Source organism: Oncorhynchus nerka, linkage group LG22 (genome assembly GCF_034236695.1).
Source record: "Oncorhynchus nerka isolate Pitt River linkage group LG22, Oner_Uvic_2.0, whole genome shotgun sequence".
Classification (NCBI taxonomy): Eukaryota; Metazoa; Chordata; class Actinopteri; order Salmoniformes; family Salmonidae; genus Oncorhynchus; species Oncorhynchus nerka.
In genome coordinates, this window is record NC_088417.1 from 102,020,372 (window position 1) to 102,038,169 (window position 17,798).

General features: G+C 41.1%; 1 protein-coding gene across 1 annotated transcript in view; it reads right to left on the minus strand.

The window, feature by feature from the left end:
- Nucleotides 1-950: 950 nt before the first annotated feature.
- Nucleotides 951-17,798, minus strand: part of ift74 (intraflagellar transport 74) — a 103,174-nt gene continuing 86,326 nt past the window's right edge. Inside the window, exons 17-20 of the mRNA XM_065007667.1 lie at nucleotides 6,522-6,685; nucleotides 3,045-3,170; nucleotides 2,744-2,804; nucleotides 951-2,412 (exon numbers count right to left, since the gene is read on the minus strand). Of these exons, the coding sequence (XP_064863739.1) occupies nucleotides 2,297-2,412; nucleotides 2,744-2,804; nucleotides 3,045-3,170; nucleotides 6,522-6,685 (467 nt within the window). The 3' untranslated portion in view covers nucleotides 951-2,296. The remainder of the gene's footprint in view (nucleotides 2,413-2,743; nucleotides 2,805-3,044; nucleotides 3,171-6,521; nucleotides 6,686-17,798) is intronic.

Consider the following 17,798-nt stretch of genomic DNA (forward strand, 5'->3'; position numbering starts at 1 on the left):
TTATGTGTCGGGGGCTAGGGTCAGTTTGTTATATCTGGAGTACTTATCCTGTCCTATTCGGTGTCCTGTGTGAATTTAAGTGTGCTCTCTCTAATTCTCTCTTTCTTTCTCGCTCTCGGAGGACCTGAGCCCTAGGACCATGCCCCAGGACTACCTGACATGATGACTCCTTGCTGTCCCCAGTCCACCTGGCCGTGCTGCTGCTCCAGTTTCAACTGTTCTGCCTTATTATTATTCGACCATGCTGGTCATTTATGAACATTTGAACATCTTGGCCATGTTCTGTTATAATCTCCACCCGGCACAGCCAGAAGAGGACTGGCCACACCTCATAGCCTGGTTCCTCTATAGGTTTCTTCCTAGGTTCTGGCCTTTCTAGGGAGTTTTTCCTAGCCACCGTGCTTCTACACCTGCATTGCTTGCTGTTTGGGGTTTTAGGCTGGGTTTCTGTACAGCACTTTGAGACATCAGCTGATATACGAAGGGCTATATAAATACATTTGATTTGATACTGTTAGGGACATGTTAAGTACTGTCCTGTCAGGTACTGTTAGGGACATATTAACTACTTTTAGGGACATGTTAAGTACTGTCCTGTCAGGTACTGTTAGGGACATGTTAAGTACTTTTAGGGACATGTTAAGTACTGTCCTGTCAGGTACTGTTAGGGACATGTTAACTACTTTTAGGGACATGCTAAGTACTGTTAGGGACATGTTAAGTACTGTTAGGGACATGTTAAGTACTGTTAGGGACATGTTAAGTACTGTTAGGGACATGCTAAGTACTGTTAGGGACATGCTAAGTACTGTTAGGGACATGTTAAGTACTGTTAGGGACATGCTAAGTACTGTTAGGGACATGTTAAGTACTGTTAGTGACATGTTAAGTGCTGTTAGAGACTAATTCTAAGTACAGACATCCATAAATGTAGAAACGTGACAACGTCGTTGGTCAAACCGTTTTATCAAGAAAGAAAGGAAAACGACGCTACAGAACATGTTGTATTGACAGTAATGGAAGCAACAACGAACAACAACTACAGAGAAATGGTCATGTACAACGTTTGAAATATGTCAAATGTAAACTACATAGAAGGATGAGTCAAGACACTTTGTTATCACTATACAATTGGGTCTCATATGTGGTTTGAGTCCAGCATATCTCTGCTCAAACACATACGTATATCATATTTGGTTGAGTATATATACTTTTGAACGGTTGAGTATATAGTATAGTATATATATATATATATCTGTCAACCCATACGTACACAATCGTTTGGGGTCAATAAGAAATGTCCTTGTTTTTGAAAGAAAAGCACATTTGTCCATTAAAATATCATGAAATTGATCAGAAATAGAGTGTAGACATTGTTAATGTTGTAAATGACTATTGTAGCTGGAACCAGCATATTTTTAATGGAATATCTACATAGGCGAACAGAGGCCCATTATCAGCAACCATCACTCCTGTGTTCCAATGACACGGTGTGTTATAGCTAATCCAAGTTGATCATTTTAAAAGGCTAATTTATCATTAGAAAACCCTTCTGCAATTGTGTTAGCACAGCTGAAAACTGTTCTGATTAAAGAAGCAATAAAACTGGCCTTCTTTTAGACTAGTTGAGTATCTGGAGCATCAACATTTGTGGGTTCGAATACAGACTCAAAATGGCCAGAAACAAAGAACTTTCTTCTGAAATTCATCAGTCTCTTCTTGTTCTGAGAAATGAAGGCTATTCCATGTGAGAAATTGCCAAGAATCTGATGCTGGCCTTCTAGGCAGAGTTGCAAAGAAAAAGCCATATCTCAGACTGGCCAATAAAAAGAAAAGATTAAGATGGGCAAAAGAAGTCTAAAGGCCAGTTTTATTGCTTCTTTAATCAGAACAGTTTTCAGCTGTGCTCACATAATTGCAAAAGGGTTTTCTAATGATCAATTAGCCTTTTAAAATGATCAACTTGGATTGGCTAACACAACGTGCCATTGGAACACAGGAGTGATGGTTGCTGATAATGTGCCTATGTACACCTATGTAGATATTCCATAAAAAATCAGCCGTTTCCAGCTACAATAGTCATTTACAACATTAACAATGTCTACACTGTATTTCTGATCAATTTGATGATATTTTAATGGACAATAAAAAGAAGGCTTTTCTTAAAAAAATAAGGACATTTCTAAGTGGCCCCAAACTATTGAATGGTAGTGTATGACAGAGTGGTTGATGCAGGAAGTGGGACATGGAGACTGCCTCCAGAGAGAGGAAGCTGTCCTTGTCCCCGAGTCAGTTCCTAGATCTTGGTTCCCTGTAGGGTGTCTATGAGGATCTTGTTGTACTCTGCCAGCTGCCTGGAGACAGTCTTCACCACCGGACGGTAGTCGCTCTCCATACCCTTAGAGGCGATGACTGGAGATGTAGGAGTCAAGGAAACAACATGTCCCCCATTTGGGGATATTACGTCTACCATTGTCAGTCCTGTAATGTATAGATTACACAGATCCATTCTGCCTGTGGTGTGAACGACAGACACCAACCTATTGATTCAGTCCTGTAATGTATAGATTACACAGATCCATTCTGCCTGTGGTGTGAACGACAGACACCAACCTATTGATTCAGTCCTGTAATGTATAGATTACACAGATCCATTCTGCCTGTGGTGTGAACGACAGACACCAACCTATTGATTCAGTCCTGTAATGGAACGTGATTGTGTCCAATCAAAACACAAGGATACACTCTTTCATGACGAAGTTGTTCTGCTCGTGATGTTGCCACTTCCTCTCCAGATTGGTCAGCTGAAAACCAACAGAAAACAGTGGTTGGTTGAGAGAAAAAAAAAAACAGGCAAGAAACGCTCAAAGAATCTTCAAGCTCCAAAGTTATTATGACATCATGAGTGTTCGTGAAAGGCAATAGGACAGGCCACATCAAGTTAGCCTAGCCTGGCAACTACCATGGTTGGTGGCTAATAGCATGAACAGATCAGACACCAGGCTAACCTCCATACTAGTCTGTAGTCAGTATGCCCTCTGTACCTGAGCATGTGTCTCATTGTCCTGTAGCTGTGTTTTCAGAGCTTCATACACCTCATTCATCTTCTGCATGACCTTGTGAAAGCCGTTTCTCCTCTGGGCCAGGGATACTCTGTCCTCCTGCAGCCTCTATAGGACAATAGACAACAACTTAGATGAACTACCATTCATCCATTCATCCATCCATCCATTCATCCATCCATTCATTCATCCATCCATCCATTCATCCATCCATTCATTCATCCATCCATTCATCCATTCATTCATTCATTCATTCATTCATTCATTCACACTCATTATGGTGTTAGTAGAGCTACCACAGCAAATCATCAGCTCAGATAGTGAATAGCCGTATATTTCAGATACACAGCTCTGGTGGGGTAATAAAACAAGGATTTACTGAAAAAATATCTTACGGATGTTTAAGCAGATGAAGTGGGTCAACCAACCATTGGTTACACCCCTTTCTTCATTGGTTGAAACTAAAACTTGTGTTTCTCAGACTGAGTCAGTGGAAGAAACATGACTTCCTGGTGTCAAATCTCTCAGAGAATGTGTTTCCTGTTTAAAGGAGAGTCGCTTTGTGATGCATGTAGAGGAGGATGCTTTTACGTTTCCTTGTAAGCTCTACCAAGTTGTTCCCATTGGTAAACTCCCTCAACGATAACACCGTCGCTGTTTACATTAGCGACGTGATCTTACAGGGACTATGCCATGAGACATCTGCCACAGATGGGGGTCTTTCACTAAATATTACATCCCGATTCCTGCGGATACTAAGGCATTGAAAGAGGACTGTTGTCTTAATGTTATCTTAAAATGCTTTCACGATTAACTATGTAACACAATCAAATCTAATTTTAATTTGTCACATGATCCAAATACCAAACAGGTGAAGTAGACCTTAACGGTGAAATGCTTTACTTACAAGCCCTTAACCCAACAATGCAGTTTAAATAAAGAGTTTAAAGAAAATATTTACCAAATAAACTAAAGTTTAAAAAAAATAGTCCGAGAAAAAGTACAATGTCAACGTGGGAAGGTTAGTCAAGTTATTTCGTACATAAAGTGACTATGTAGAGATAATAAACAGAGAGTAGCAGCAGTGTAAAAACAAAGGGGGGGGGGGGGTCAATGTAAATAGACTGGGTGGCCATTGTGATTAAGGCCACCCGCTACAGAGGGTAGAACAGTCTATGAATTGGGTGACTGGAGTATTTGACTATTTTTGGGGCCTAGTATACAGGTCCTGGATGTCAGGAAGCTTGGCCCCAAGCGATAACACTGCCCTCTGTAGCGCCTTGCGGTCGGATGCCGAGCAGATGGTGCAGCTGTAGAACTTTTCTGAGGATCTGAGGACCCATGCCAAATCTTTTCATTCTCCTGAGGGGGAATAGTCTTTGTCGTGCCCTCTTCACGACTGTCTTGGTATGTTTGGACCATGATAGATCGTTGGCGATGTAGACACCAAGGAACTTGAAACTCTCGAACCGCTCCACTACAGCCCATCGATGTTAATGGGGGCCTGTTCAGCCCACCTTTTCCAGAAGTCCAGCATTTCAAAGCACTTCATGGCTACCGACGTGAGTGCTACGGGGTGGTAATCATTTAGGCAGGTTACCTTCGCTTTCTTGGGCACAGGGACTATGGTGGTCTATGGTGGTCTGTAGGTACTACAAACTTGGTCAGGGACAGGTTGAAAATATCAGTTTAGACACTTGCCAGTCCGCGCATACTTTGAGCACACGTCCTGGTAATCCGTCTGGCCCCGGGGCTTTGTGAATGTTGACCTGTTTAAAAGTCTTAGTCACATCGGCTACCGAGAGCGTGATCACACAGTCGTCCGGGAACAGCTGGTGCTCTCATGCATGCTTCAGTGTTGCTTGCCTTGAAGCAAACATAAAAGGCATTTAGCTCGTCTGGTAGGCTCACGTCACTGGGGAGCTCACGGCTGTAGTCCGTAATAGTTTTCAAGCCCTGCAACATCTGACGAGCGTCAGAGCCGGTGTAGTAGGATTCAATCTTAGTCCTGTATTGACGCTTTTCCCGTTTGATGCTTCATCTGAAGGTGTAATGGGATTTCAGTCCCGGATTACAGTCCCGCTCCTTGAAAGCGGCAGCTCTAGCCTTTAGCTTGGTGTGGATGTTGCCTGTAATCCATGGCTTCTGGTCGGGATATGTACGTACGTATGGTCAATGTGGGGACAACATTGTAGATGCTCTTTATGATGAAGCAAGTGGCTGAGGTGGTATACTCTTCAATGCCATTGTATGAATCCAGTCTGCTAGCAAAACAGTCCTGTAGCGTAGCATCCGCGTCATCTGACCACGTCCATATAGAGCGAGTCACTGGTACTTCCTGCTTTAATTTTTGCTTGTAAACCGGAATCAGGAGGATAAAATGATGGTCAGATTTGCCAAATGGAGAGCGAGTATTCATTTGAGCTGATTATCTGTGAACATTCAATCATTCAAACGTAAAAAAACAAAAAACAAACATATGTTTAATGGGCTGCAGTGAACTTTAACTTGTAAAAAAACCTCATGGACCCTCCTCCACAGAGGGCATCCCGTCAAAGCCTGGACCACACACTAATCCCACACGGAGTGACACTTCAGAGCCCGTATTCATTAAGAAGAGTGGCAGTGCTGCTCTAGGATCATCCATGTTAGCTTAATCATTACACTCTAAAAGGTAACTGATCCTACATCAGCTCTGCTACAGACACTCTGTAGGCCCATAGCTGAGGTCAGGTGTACTTTCCAAACATAGGTCTGTACCTCAGAAAGGACAGGACAAGACAGACAGACAGACAGACAGACAGGTGCTTTCCTCCCGTAACTCTGACATTAACAGACAGACGGACGGACAGACAGGTGCTTTCCTCCCGTAACTCTGACATTAACAGACAGACAGACAGACAGACAGGTGCTTTCCTCCCGTAACTCTGACATTAACAGACAGACAGACAGACAGACGGACGGACCGACGAATGGACGGACAGACAGACAGACAGGTGCTTTCCTCCCGTAACTCTGACATTAACAGACAGACAGACAGACAGACGGACGGACCGACGAACGGACAGACAGACAGACAGACAGACAGACAGACAGACAGGTGCTTTCCTCCCGTAACTCTGACATTAACAGACAGACAGACAGACAGACAGACAGACAGACAGACAGGTGCTTTCCTCCCGTAACTCTGACATTAACAGACAGACAGACAGACAGACAGACAGACAGACAGACAGACAGACAGACAGGTGCTTTCCTCCCGTAACTCTGACATTAACAGACAGACAGACAGACAGACGAACGGAAAGATAGACAGACAGGTGCTTTCCTCCCGTAACTCTGACATTAACAGACAGACAGACGGACAGACAGACAGACAGACAGACAGGTGCTTTCCTCCCGTAACTCTGACATTAACAGACAGACGGACAGACAGACCGACGAACGGACCGACAGTACCTTCTTCTTGTCCTCTCCAGCAGCCTTTAGATTGTCCAGGTTGCTGTACGTCTCCAGCTCCCGAGTCATCGTCTCTATCCTGTCCTTCAGGCTGGTCAGCTCTGTGTTGATCTTACTCTCCAGCTGCTCTACCTTCTGCAGGTCAAGGGTCAGACGGTGGTTCTCTGGGGGACGGTTGAGGACGAGACACACAGAGACGGGTGGACAAATAGACACGCACATTAAAAAAAAGAAGATCACAGACAGATCATTGGCATATTTCAAGCGACATCGAGACTTGATCAATTTAATATATACAGTGAGCTTCAACAGGATTGAGACAGTGACACATTGTTTGTTGTGTTGGCTTCTGTACTCCCAGCACTTTGGATTTGAAATGATACAATGACTATGAGGTCAAAGTGCAGCTTTCATTTGAGGGTATTATCATCCATATCGGGTGAACACCATTTTAGGGGACCCAAAAATACCGGGACAAATTCACTTATGTGTGTTAAAGTAGTAAAAAGTTTAGTATTTGGTCCCATGTTCATAACACACAATGACCTCATCAAGCTTGTGACTCTACAGACTTGTTGTGGATTCATTTGCTGTTTGTTCTGGTTGTGTTTCAGACCATTTTGTGCCCAATAGAAATGAATGGTTAATAATGTATTGTTATTTTGGAGTCACTTTTATTCTAAATGAGAATATGTTTCTAATTCATGTGGATGCTACCATGATCACGGATAATCCTGAAATAAACGTGAACAATGATGAGTGAGAAAGTTGCAGACGCACAAATATCATGCCCCCCCAAAATGCTAACCTCCCCTATTATTGTAATGGTGGGGGACGACGACGACCATGAACAAACATTTCTAAACGTTTCACCCGATTTGGATGAAAATACCCTTAGAGCTGACAGTTTGAACTGTAACATCATAGTCATTGTATCATTTCAAACTTCCTTTGGTCACAGTAGGCCTACATTACACTGAGTTACACAGCGTTCCATTACACTGAGTTACACAGTTACACAGAGTTCCATTACACTGAGTTACACAGCGTTCCATTACACTGAGTTACACAGCGTTCTATTACACTGAGTTACACAGTTACACAGAGTTCCATTACACAGAGTTACACAGTTACACATAGTTCCATTACACTGAGTTACACAGTTACACATAGTTCCATTACACTGAGTTACACAGCGTTCCATTACACTGAGTTACACAGTTACACAGAGTTCCATTACACTGAGTTACACAGCGTTCCATTACACTGAGTTACACCGTTACACAGAGTTCCATTACACTGAGTTACACAGCGTTCCATTAAACTGAGTTACACCGTTACACAGAGTTCCATTACACTGAGTTACACAGCGTTCCATTACACTGAGTTACACAGTTACACAGAGTTCCATTACACTGAGTTACACAGTTACACATAGTTCCATTACACTGAGTTACACAGAGTTCCATTACACTGAGTTACACAGAGTTCCATTACACTGAGTTACACAGTTACACAGAGTTCCATTACACTGAGTTACACAGCGTTCCATTACACTGAGTTACACAGCGTTCCATTACACTGAGCTACACAGTTACACAGAGTTCCATTACACAGAGTTACACAGTTACACATAGTTCCATTACACTGAGTTACACAGTTACACATAGTTCCATTACACTGAGTTACACAGTTAGACAGAGTTCCATTACACTGAGTTACACAGCGTTCCATTACACTGAGTTACACAGCGTTCCATTACCCTGAGTTACACAGTTACACAGAGTTCCATTACACTGAGTTACACAGCGTTCCATTACACTGAGTTACACAGTTACACAGCGTTCCATTACACTGAGTTACACAGTTACACATAGTTCCATTACACTGAGTTACACAGAGTTCCATTACACTGCACAGAGTTCCATGAGTTCCATTACAGTTACTTCCGAGAGTTCCATTGCACTGAGTTACACAGAGTTCCATTACACTGAGTTACACAGAGTTCCATTACACTGAGTTACACAGAGTTCCGTTACACAGAGTTCCATTGCACTGAGTTACACAGAGTTCCATTACACTGAGTTACACAGAGTTCCATTACACTGAGTTACACAGAGTTCCGTTACACAGAGTTCCATTACACTGAGTTACACAGAGTTCCATTACACTGAGTTACACAGAGTTCCGTTACACAGAGTTCCATTACACTGAGTTACACAGAGTTCCATTACACTGAGTTACACAGAGTTCCATTACACTGAGTTACACAGAGTTCCATTACACTGAGTTACACAGAGGTCCGTTACACAGAGTTCCATTACACTGAGTTACACAGAGTTCCATTACACTGAGTTACACAGAGGTCCGTTACACAGAGTTCCATTACAATGAGTTACACAGAGTTCCATTACACTGAGTTACACAGAGTTCCATTACACTGAGTTACACAGAGGTCCGTTACACAGAGTTCCATTACACTGAGTTACACAGAGTTCCATTACACTGAGTTACACAGAGTTCCATTACACTGAGTTACACAGAGGTCCGTTACACAGAGTTCCATTACACTGAGTTACACAGAGTTCCATTACACTGAGTTACACAGAGGTCCGTTACACAGAGTTCCATTACACTGAGTTACACAGAGTTCCATTACACTGAGTTACACAGAGGTCCATTAAACAGGAGTGCATAAAAACAAGTTCACAGTAAACTGTCACATCAGCTTACATCTGAACTCTGATAACACTTGACAGTGGACAGAATGTTAATTTGGGTGTTTCTTTTTTCCTGTTAGAAGAATAACATTGTTGTGCTGACAGAGTGCTACTGAGCCTGGAGCCTGACCAGACCGTTGCACATAGATTGTATCCCAAATAGCATCCTATTCCATTCCATACTCTGATACACAGTGAATCAACTCTCACCCATTTCCTTCATTCTATAGCTAGAAGACTCCTGTTATGTCCTGGAGTGAGAAGTATCATGTGTTGTCTTTATCTGTTGTGGTCTAGTACTGTCTTTATCTGTTGTGGTCTGGTACTGTCTTTATCTGTTGTGGTCTAGTACTGTCTTTATCTGTTGTGGTCTAGTACTGTCTTTATCTGTTGTGGTCTAGTACTGTCTTTATCTGTTGTGGTCTAGTACTGTCTTTATCTGTTGTGGTCTGGTACTGTCTTTATCTGTTGTGGTCTAGTACTGTCTTTTTTTCTTTATCTGTTGTGGTCTGGTACTGTCTTTATCTGTTGTGGTCTAGTACTGTCTTTATCTGTTGTGGTCTGGTACTGTCTTTATCTGTTGTGGTCTAGTACTGTCTTTATCTGTTGTACTGTCTTTTTATCTGTTGTGGTCTAGTACTGTCTTTTCTGGTACTGTCTTTATCTGTTGTGGTCTGGTACTGTCTTTATCTGTTGTGGTCTAGTACTGTCTTTATCTGTTGTGGTCTGGTACTGTCTTTATCTGTTGTGGTCTAGTACTGTCTTTATCTGTTGTGGTCTAGTACTGTCTTTTTTTCTTTATCTGTTGTGGTCTGGTACTGTCTTTATCTGTTGTGGTCTAGTACTGTCTTTATCTGTTGTGGTCTAGTACTGTCTTTATCTGTTGTGGTCTAGTACTGTCTTTATCTGTTGTGGTCTAGTACTGTCTTTATCTGTTGTGGTCTGGTACTGTCTTTATCTGTTGTGGTCTGGTACTGTCTTTATCTGTTGTGGTCTAGTACTGTCTTTATCTGTTGTGGTCTAGTACTGTCTTTATCTGTTGTGGTCTAGTACTGTCTTTATCTGTTGTGGTCTGGTACTGTCTTTATCTGTTGTGGTCTAGTACTGTCTTTATCTGTTGTGGTCTAGTACTGTCTTTATCTGTTGTGGTCTGGTACTGTCTTTATCTGTTGTGGTCTAGTACTGTCTTTATCTGTTGTGGTCTAGTACTGTCTTTATCTGTTGTGGTCTAGTACTGTCTTTATCTGTTGTGGTCTAGTACTGTCTTTATCTGTTGTGGTCTAGTACTGTCTTTATCTGTTGTGGTCTGGTACTGTCTTTATCTGTTGTGGTCTAGTACTGTCTTTATCTGTTGTGGTCTAGTACTGTCTTTATCTGTTGTGGTCTAGTACTGTCTTTATCTGTTGAGGTCTGGTACTGTCTTTATCTGTTGTGGTCTAGTACTGTCTTTTTTTCTTTATCTGTTGTGGTCTGGTACTGTCTTTATCTGTTGTGGTCTAGTACTGTCTTTATCTGTTGTGGTCTAGTACTGTCTTTATCTGTTGTGGTCTAGTACTGTCTTTATCTGTTGTGGTCTAGTACTGTCTTTATCTGTTGTGGTCTGGTACTGTCTTTATCTGTTGTGGTCTGGTACTGTCTTTATCTGTTGTGGTCTAGTACTGTCTTTATCTGTTGTGGTCTAGTACTGTCTTTATCTGTTGTGGTCTAGTACTGTCTTTATCTGTTGTGGTCTGGTACTGTCTTTATCTGTTGTGGTCTAGTACTGTCTTTATCTGTTGTGGTCTAGTACTGTCTTTATCTGTTGTGGTCTGGTACTGTCTTTATCTGTTGTGGTATAGTACTGTCTTTATCTGTTGTGGTCTAGTACTGTCTTTATCTGTTGTGGTCTAGTACTGTCTTTATTTGTTGTGGTCTAGTACTGTCTTTATCTGTTGTGGTATAGTACTGTCTTTATCTGTTGTGGTCTAGTACTGTCTTTATCTGTTGTGGTCTAGTACTGTCTTTATCTGTTGTGGTCTAGTACTGTCTTTATCTGTTGTGGTCTAGTACTGTCTTTATCTGTTGTGGTCTGGTACTGTCTTTATCTGTTGTGGTCTAGTACTGTCTTTATCTGTTGTGGTCTAGTACTGTCTTTATCTGTTGTGGTCTGGTACTGTCTTTATCTGTTGTGGTCTGGTACTGTCTTTATCTGTTGTGGTCTAGTACTGTCTTTATCTGTTGTGGTCTAGTACTGTCTTTATCTGTTGTGGTCTAGTACTGTCTTTATCTGTTGTGGTCTAGTACTGTCTTTATCTGTTGTGGTCTAGTACTGTCTTTATCTGTTGTGGTCTGGTACTGTCTTTATCTGTTGTGGTCTAGTACTGTCTTTATCTGTTGTGGTCTAGTACTGTCTTTATCTGTTGTGGTCTAGTACTGTCTTTATCTGTTGTGGTCTAGTACTGTCTTTATCTGTTGTGGTCTGGTACTGTCTTTATCTGTTGTGGTCTGGTACTGTCTTTATCTGTTGTGGTCTGGTACTGTCTTTATCTGTTGTGGTCTAGTACTGTCTTTATCTGTTGTGGTCTTTAGTACTGTCTTTATCTGTTGTGGTCTGGTACTGTCTTTATCTGTTGTGGTCTAGTACTGTCTTTATCTGTTGTGGTCTAGTACTGTCTTTATCTGTTGTGGTCTAGTACTGTCTTTATCTGTTGTGGTCTAGTACTGTCTTTATCTGTTGTGGTCTGGTACTGTCTTTATCTGTTGTGGTCTAGTACTGTCTTTATCTGTTGTGGTCTAGTACTGTCTTTTTTTCTTTATCTGTTGTGGTCTGGTACTGTCTTTATCTGTTGTGGTCTGGTACTGTCTTTATCTGTTGTGGTCTAGTACTGTCTTTATCTGTTGTGGTCTAGTACTGTCTTTATCTGTTGTGGTCTAGTACTGTCTTTATCTGTTGTGGTCTAGTACTGTCTTTATCTGTTGTGGTCTAGTACTGTCTTTATCTGTTGTGGTCTGGTACTGTCTTTATCTGTTGTGGTCTAGTACTGTCTTTATCTGTTGTGGTCTAGTACTGTCTTTATCTGTTGTGGTCTAGTACTGTCTTTATCTGTTGTGGTCTAGTACTGTCTTTATCTGTTGTGGTCTAGTACTGTCTTTATCTGTTGTGGTCTAGTACTGTCTTTATCTGTTGTGGTCTGGTACTGTCTTTATCTGTTGTGGTCTAGTACTGTCTTTATCTGTTGTGGTCTAGTACTGTCTTTATCTGTTGTGGTCTAGTACTGTCTTTATCTGTTGTGGTCTAGTACTGTCTTTATCTGTTGTGGTCTAGTACTGTCTTTATCTGTTGTGGTCTGGTACTGTCTTTATCTGTTGTGGTCTGGTACTGTCTTTATCTGTTGTGGTCTAGTACTGTCTTTATCTGTTGTGGTCTAGTACTGTCTTTATCTGTTGTGGTCTGGTACTGTCTTTATCTGTTGTGGTCTAGTACTGTCTTTATCTGTTGTGGTCTAGTACTGTCTTTATCTGTTGTGGTCTAGTACTGTCTTTATCTGTTGTGGTCTAGTACTGTCTTTATCTGTTGTGGTCTGGTACTGTCTTTATCTGTTGTGGTCTAGTACTGTCTTTATCTGTTGTGGTCTACTACTGTCTTTTTTCTTTATCTGTTGTGGTCTGGTACTGTCTTTATCTGTTGTGGTCTGGTACTGTCTTTATCTGTTGTGGTCTAGTACTGTCTTTATCTGTTGTGGTCTAGTACTGTCTTTATCTGTTGTGGTCTAGTACTGTCTTTATCTGTTGTGGTCTAGTACTGTCTTTATCTGTTGTGGTCTAGTACTGTCTTTATTTGTTGTGGTCTAGTACTGTCTTTATCTGTTGTGGTATAGTACTGTCTTTATCTGTTGTGGTCTAGTACTGTCTTTATCTGTTGTGGTCTAGTACTGTCTTTATCTGTTGTGGTCTAGTACTGTCTTTATCTGTTGTGGTCTAGTACTGTCTTTATCTGTTGTGGTCTAGTACTGTCTTTATCTGTTGTGGTCTGGTACTGTCTTTATCTGTTGTGGTCTAGTACTGTCTTTATCTGTTGTGGTCTAGTACTGTCTTTTTTTCTTTATCTGTTGTGGTCTGGTACTGTCTTTATCTGTTGTGGTCTAGTACTGTCTTTATCTGTTGTGGTCTAGTACTGTCTTTATCTGTTGTGGTCTGGTACTGTCTTTATCTGTTGTGGTCTGGTACTGTCTTTATCTGTTGTGGTCTAGTACTGTCTTTATCTGTTGTGGTCTAGTACTGTCTTTATCTGTTGTGGTCTAGTACTGTCTTTATCTGTTGTGGTCTAGTACTGTCTTTATCTGTTGTGGTCTGGTACTGTCTTTATCTGTTGTGGTCTAGTACTGTCTTTATCTGTTGTGGTCTAGTACTGTCTTTATCTGTTGTGGTCTAGTACTGTCTTTATCTGTTTTATCTGTGGTCTGGTACTGTCTTTATCTGTTGTGGTCTAGTACTGTCTTTATCTGTTGTGGTCTAGTACTGTCTTTATCTGTTGTGGTCTAGTACTGTCTTTATCTGTTGTGGTCTGGTACTGTCTTTATCTGTTGTGGTCTGGTACTGTCTTTATCTGTTGTGGTCTAGTACTGTCTTTATCTGTTGTGGTCTAGTACTGTCTTTATCTGTTGTGGTCTAGTACTGTCTTTATCTGTTGTGGTCTGGTACTGTCTTTATCTGTTGTGGTCTAGTACTGTCTTTATCTGTTGTGGTCTAGTACTGTCTTTATCTGTTGTGGTCTGGTACTGTCTTTATCTGTTGTGGTCTAGTACTGTCTTTATCTGTTGTGGTCTAGTACTGTCTTTATCTGTTGTGGTCTAGTACTGTCTTTATCTGTTGTGGTCTAGTACTGTCTTTATCTGTTGTGGTCTAGTACTGTCTTTATCTGTTGTGGTCTGGTACTGTCTTTATCTGTTGTGGTCTAGTACTGTCTTTATCTGTTGTGGTCTAGTACTGTCTTTTTTTCTTTATCTGTTGTGGTCTGGTACTGTCTTTATCTGTTGTGGTCTAGTACTGTCTTTATCTGTTGTGGTCTAGTACTGTCTTTATCTGTTGTGGTCTGGTACTGTCTTTATCTGTTGTGGTCTGGTACTGTCTTTATCTGTTGTGGTCTAGTACTGTCTTTATCTGTTGTGGTCTAGTACTGTCTTTATCTGTTGTGGTCTAGTACTGTCTTTATCTGTTGTGGTCTAGTACTGTCTTTATCTGTTGTGGTCTAGTACTGTCTTTATCTGTTGTGGTCTAGTACTGTCTTTATCTGTTGTGGTCTGGTACTGTCTTTATCTGTTGTGTGTCTAGTACTGTCTTTATCTGTTGTGGTCTAGTACTGTCTTTATCTGTTGTGGTCTAGTACTGTCTTTATCTGTTGTGGTCTAGTACTGTCTTTATCTGTTGTGGTCTGGTACTGTCTTTATCTGTTGTGGTCTAGTACTGTCTTTTTGTCTTTATCTGTTGTGGTCTAGTACTGTCTTTATCTGTTGTGGTCTAGTACTGTCTTTATCTGTTGTGGTCTGGTACTGTCTTTTGTCTTTATCTGTTGTGGTCTAGTACTGTCTTTATCTGTTGTGGTCTAGTACTGTCTTTATCTGTTGTGGTCTAGTACTGTCTTTATCTGTTGTGGTCTGGTACTGTCTTTATCTGTTGTGGTCTAGTACTGTCTTTATCTGTTGTGGTCTAGTACTGTCTTTATCTGTTGTGGTCTAGTACTGTCTTTATCTGTTGTGGTCTGGTACTGTCTTTATCTGTTGTGGTCTAGTACTGTCTTTATCTGTTGTGGTCTAGTACTGTCTTTATCTGTTGTGGTCTAGTACTGTCTTTATCTGTTGTGGTCTGGTACTGTCTTTATCTGTTGTGGTCTAGTACTGTCTTTTTTATCGTCTTTATCTGTTGTGGTCTAGTGCTGTCTTTATCCGTTGTGGTCTAGTACTGTCTTTTATCTGTTGTGGTCTGGTACTGTCTTTATCTGTTGTGGTCTGGTACTGTCTTTATCTGTTGTGGTCTGGTACTGTCTTTATCTGTTGTGGTCTGGTACTGTCTTTATCTGTTGTGGTCTAGTACTGTCTTTATCTGTTGTGGTCTAGTACTGTCTTTATCTGTTGTGGTCTAGTACTGTCTTTATCTGTTGTGGTCTAGTACTGTCTTTATCTGTTGTGGTCTAGTACTGTCTTTATCTGTTGTGGTCTAGTACTGTCTTTATCTGTTGTGGTCTAGTACTGTCTTTATCTGTTGTGGTCTGGTACTGTCTTTATCTGTTGTGGTCTAGTACTGTCTTTATCTGTTGTGGTCTAGTACTGTCTTTATCTGTTGTGGTCTAGTACTGTCTTTATCTGTTGTGGTCTAGTACTGTCTTTATCTGTTGTGGTCTGGTACTGTCTTTTTGTCTTTATCTGTTGTGGTCTGGTACTGTCTTTATCTGTTGTGGTCTAGTACTGTCTTTATCTGTTGTGGTCTAGTACTGTCTTTATCTGTCTGTTGTGGTCTAGTACTGTCTTTATCTGTTGTGGTCTGGTACTGTCTTTATCTGTTGTGGTCTGGTACTGTCTTTATCTGTTGTGGTCTGGTACTGTCTTTATCTGTTGTGGTCTAGTACGGTCTTAATCTGTTGTGGTCTGGTACTGTCTTTATCTGTTGTGGTCTAGTACTGTCTTTATCTGTTGTGGTCTGGTACTGTCTTTTTGTCTTTATCTGTTGTGGTCTAGTACTGTCTTTATCTGTTGTGGTCTAGTACTGTCTTTATCTGTTGTGGTCTAGTACTGTCTTTATCTGTTGTGGTCTGGTACTGTCTTTATCTGTTGTGGTATAGTACTGTCTTTATCTGTTGTGGTCTAGTACTGTCTTTATCTGTTGTGGTCTAGTACTGTCTTTATCTGTTGTGGTCTAGTACTGTCTTTATCTGTTGTGGTCTAGTACTGTCTTTATCTGTTGTGGTCTAGTACTGTCTTTATCTGTTGTGGTCTAGTACTGTCTTAATCTGTTGTGGTCTGGTACTGTCTTTATCTGTTGTGGTCTAGTACTGTCTTTTCTGTCTTTATCTGTTGTGGTCTAGTGCTGTCTTTATCTGTTGTGGTCTAGTACTGTCTTTATCTGTTGTGGTCTGGTACTGTCTTTATCTGTTGTGGTCTGGTACTGTCTTTATCTGTTGTGGTCTGGTACTGTCTTTATCTGTTGTGGTCTGGTACTGTCTTTATCTGTTGTGGTCTAGTACTGTCTTTATCTGTTGTGGTCTAGTACTGTCTTTATCTGTTGTGGTCTAGTACTGTCTTTATCTGTTGTGGTCTAGTACTGTCTTTATCTGTTGTGGTCTAGTACTGTCTTTATCTGTTGTGGTCTAGTACTGTCTTTATCTGTTGTGGTCTAGTACTGTCTTTATCTGTTGTGGTCTGGTACTGTCTTTATCTGTTGTGGTCTAGTACTGTCTTTATCTGTTGTGGTCTAGTACTGTCTTTATCTGTTGTGGTCTAGTACTGTCTTTATCTGTTGTGGTCTAGTACTGTCTTTATCTGTTGTGGTCTGGTACTGTCTTTTTGGTCTGTCTTTATCTGTTGTGGTCTGGTACTGTCTTTATCTGTTGTGGTCTAGTACTGTCTTTATCTGTTGTGGTCTAGTACTGTCTTTATCTGTTGTGGTCTAGTACTGTCTTTATCTGTTGTGGTCTGGTACTGTCTTTATCTGTTGTGGTCTGGTACTGTCTTTATCTGTTGTGGTCTGGTACTGTCTTTATCTGTTGTGGTCTAGTACTGTCTTTATCTGTTGTGGTCTAGTACTGTCTTTATCTGTTGTGGTCTGTTGTACTGTCTTTATCTGTTGTGGTCTAGTACTGTCTTTATCTGTTGTGGTCTAGTACTGTCTTTATCTGTTGTGGTCTAGTACTGTCTTAATCTGTTGTGGTCTGGTACTGTCTTTATCTGTTGTGGTCTAGTACTGTCTTTTCGTCTTTATCTGTTGTGGTCTAGTGCTGTCTTTATCCGTTGTGGTCTAGTACTGTCTTTATCTGTTGTGGTCTGGTACCGTCTTTATCTGTTGTGGTCTGGTACTGTCTTTATCTGTTGTGGTCTGGTACTGTCTTTATCTGTTGTGGTCTAGTACTGTCTTTATCTGTTGTGGTCTAGTACTGTCTTTATCTGTTGTGGTCTAGTACTGTCTTTATCTGTTGTGGTCTGGTACTGTCTTTATCTGTTGTGGTCTGGTACTGTCTTTATCTGTTGTGGTCTGGTACTGTCTTTATCTGTTGTGGTCTAGTACTGTCTTTATCTGTTGTGGTCTGGTACTGTCTTTATCTGTTGTGGTCTAGTACTGTCTTTTTGTCTTTATCTGTTGTGGTCTAGTACTGTCTTTATCTGTTGTGGTCTGGTATCTGTTGTTCTTACTGTCTTTATCTGTTGTGGTCTAGTACTGTCTTTATCTGTTGTGGTCTAGTACTGTCTTTATCTGTTGTGGTCTAGTACTGTCTTTATCTGTTGTGGTCTAGTACTGTCTTTATCTGTTGTGGTCTAGTACTGTCTTTATCTGTTGTGGTCTGGTACTGTCTTTATCTGTTGTGGTATAG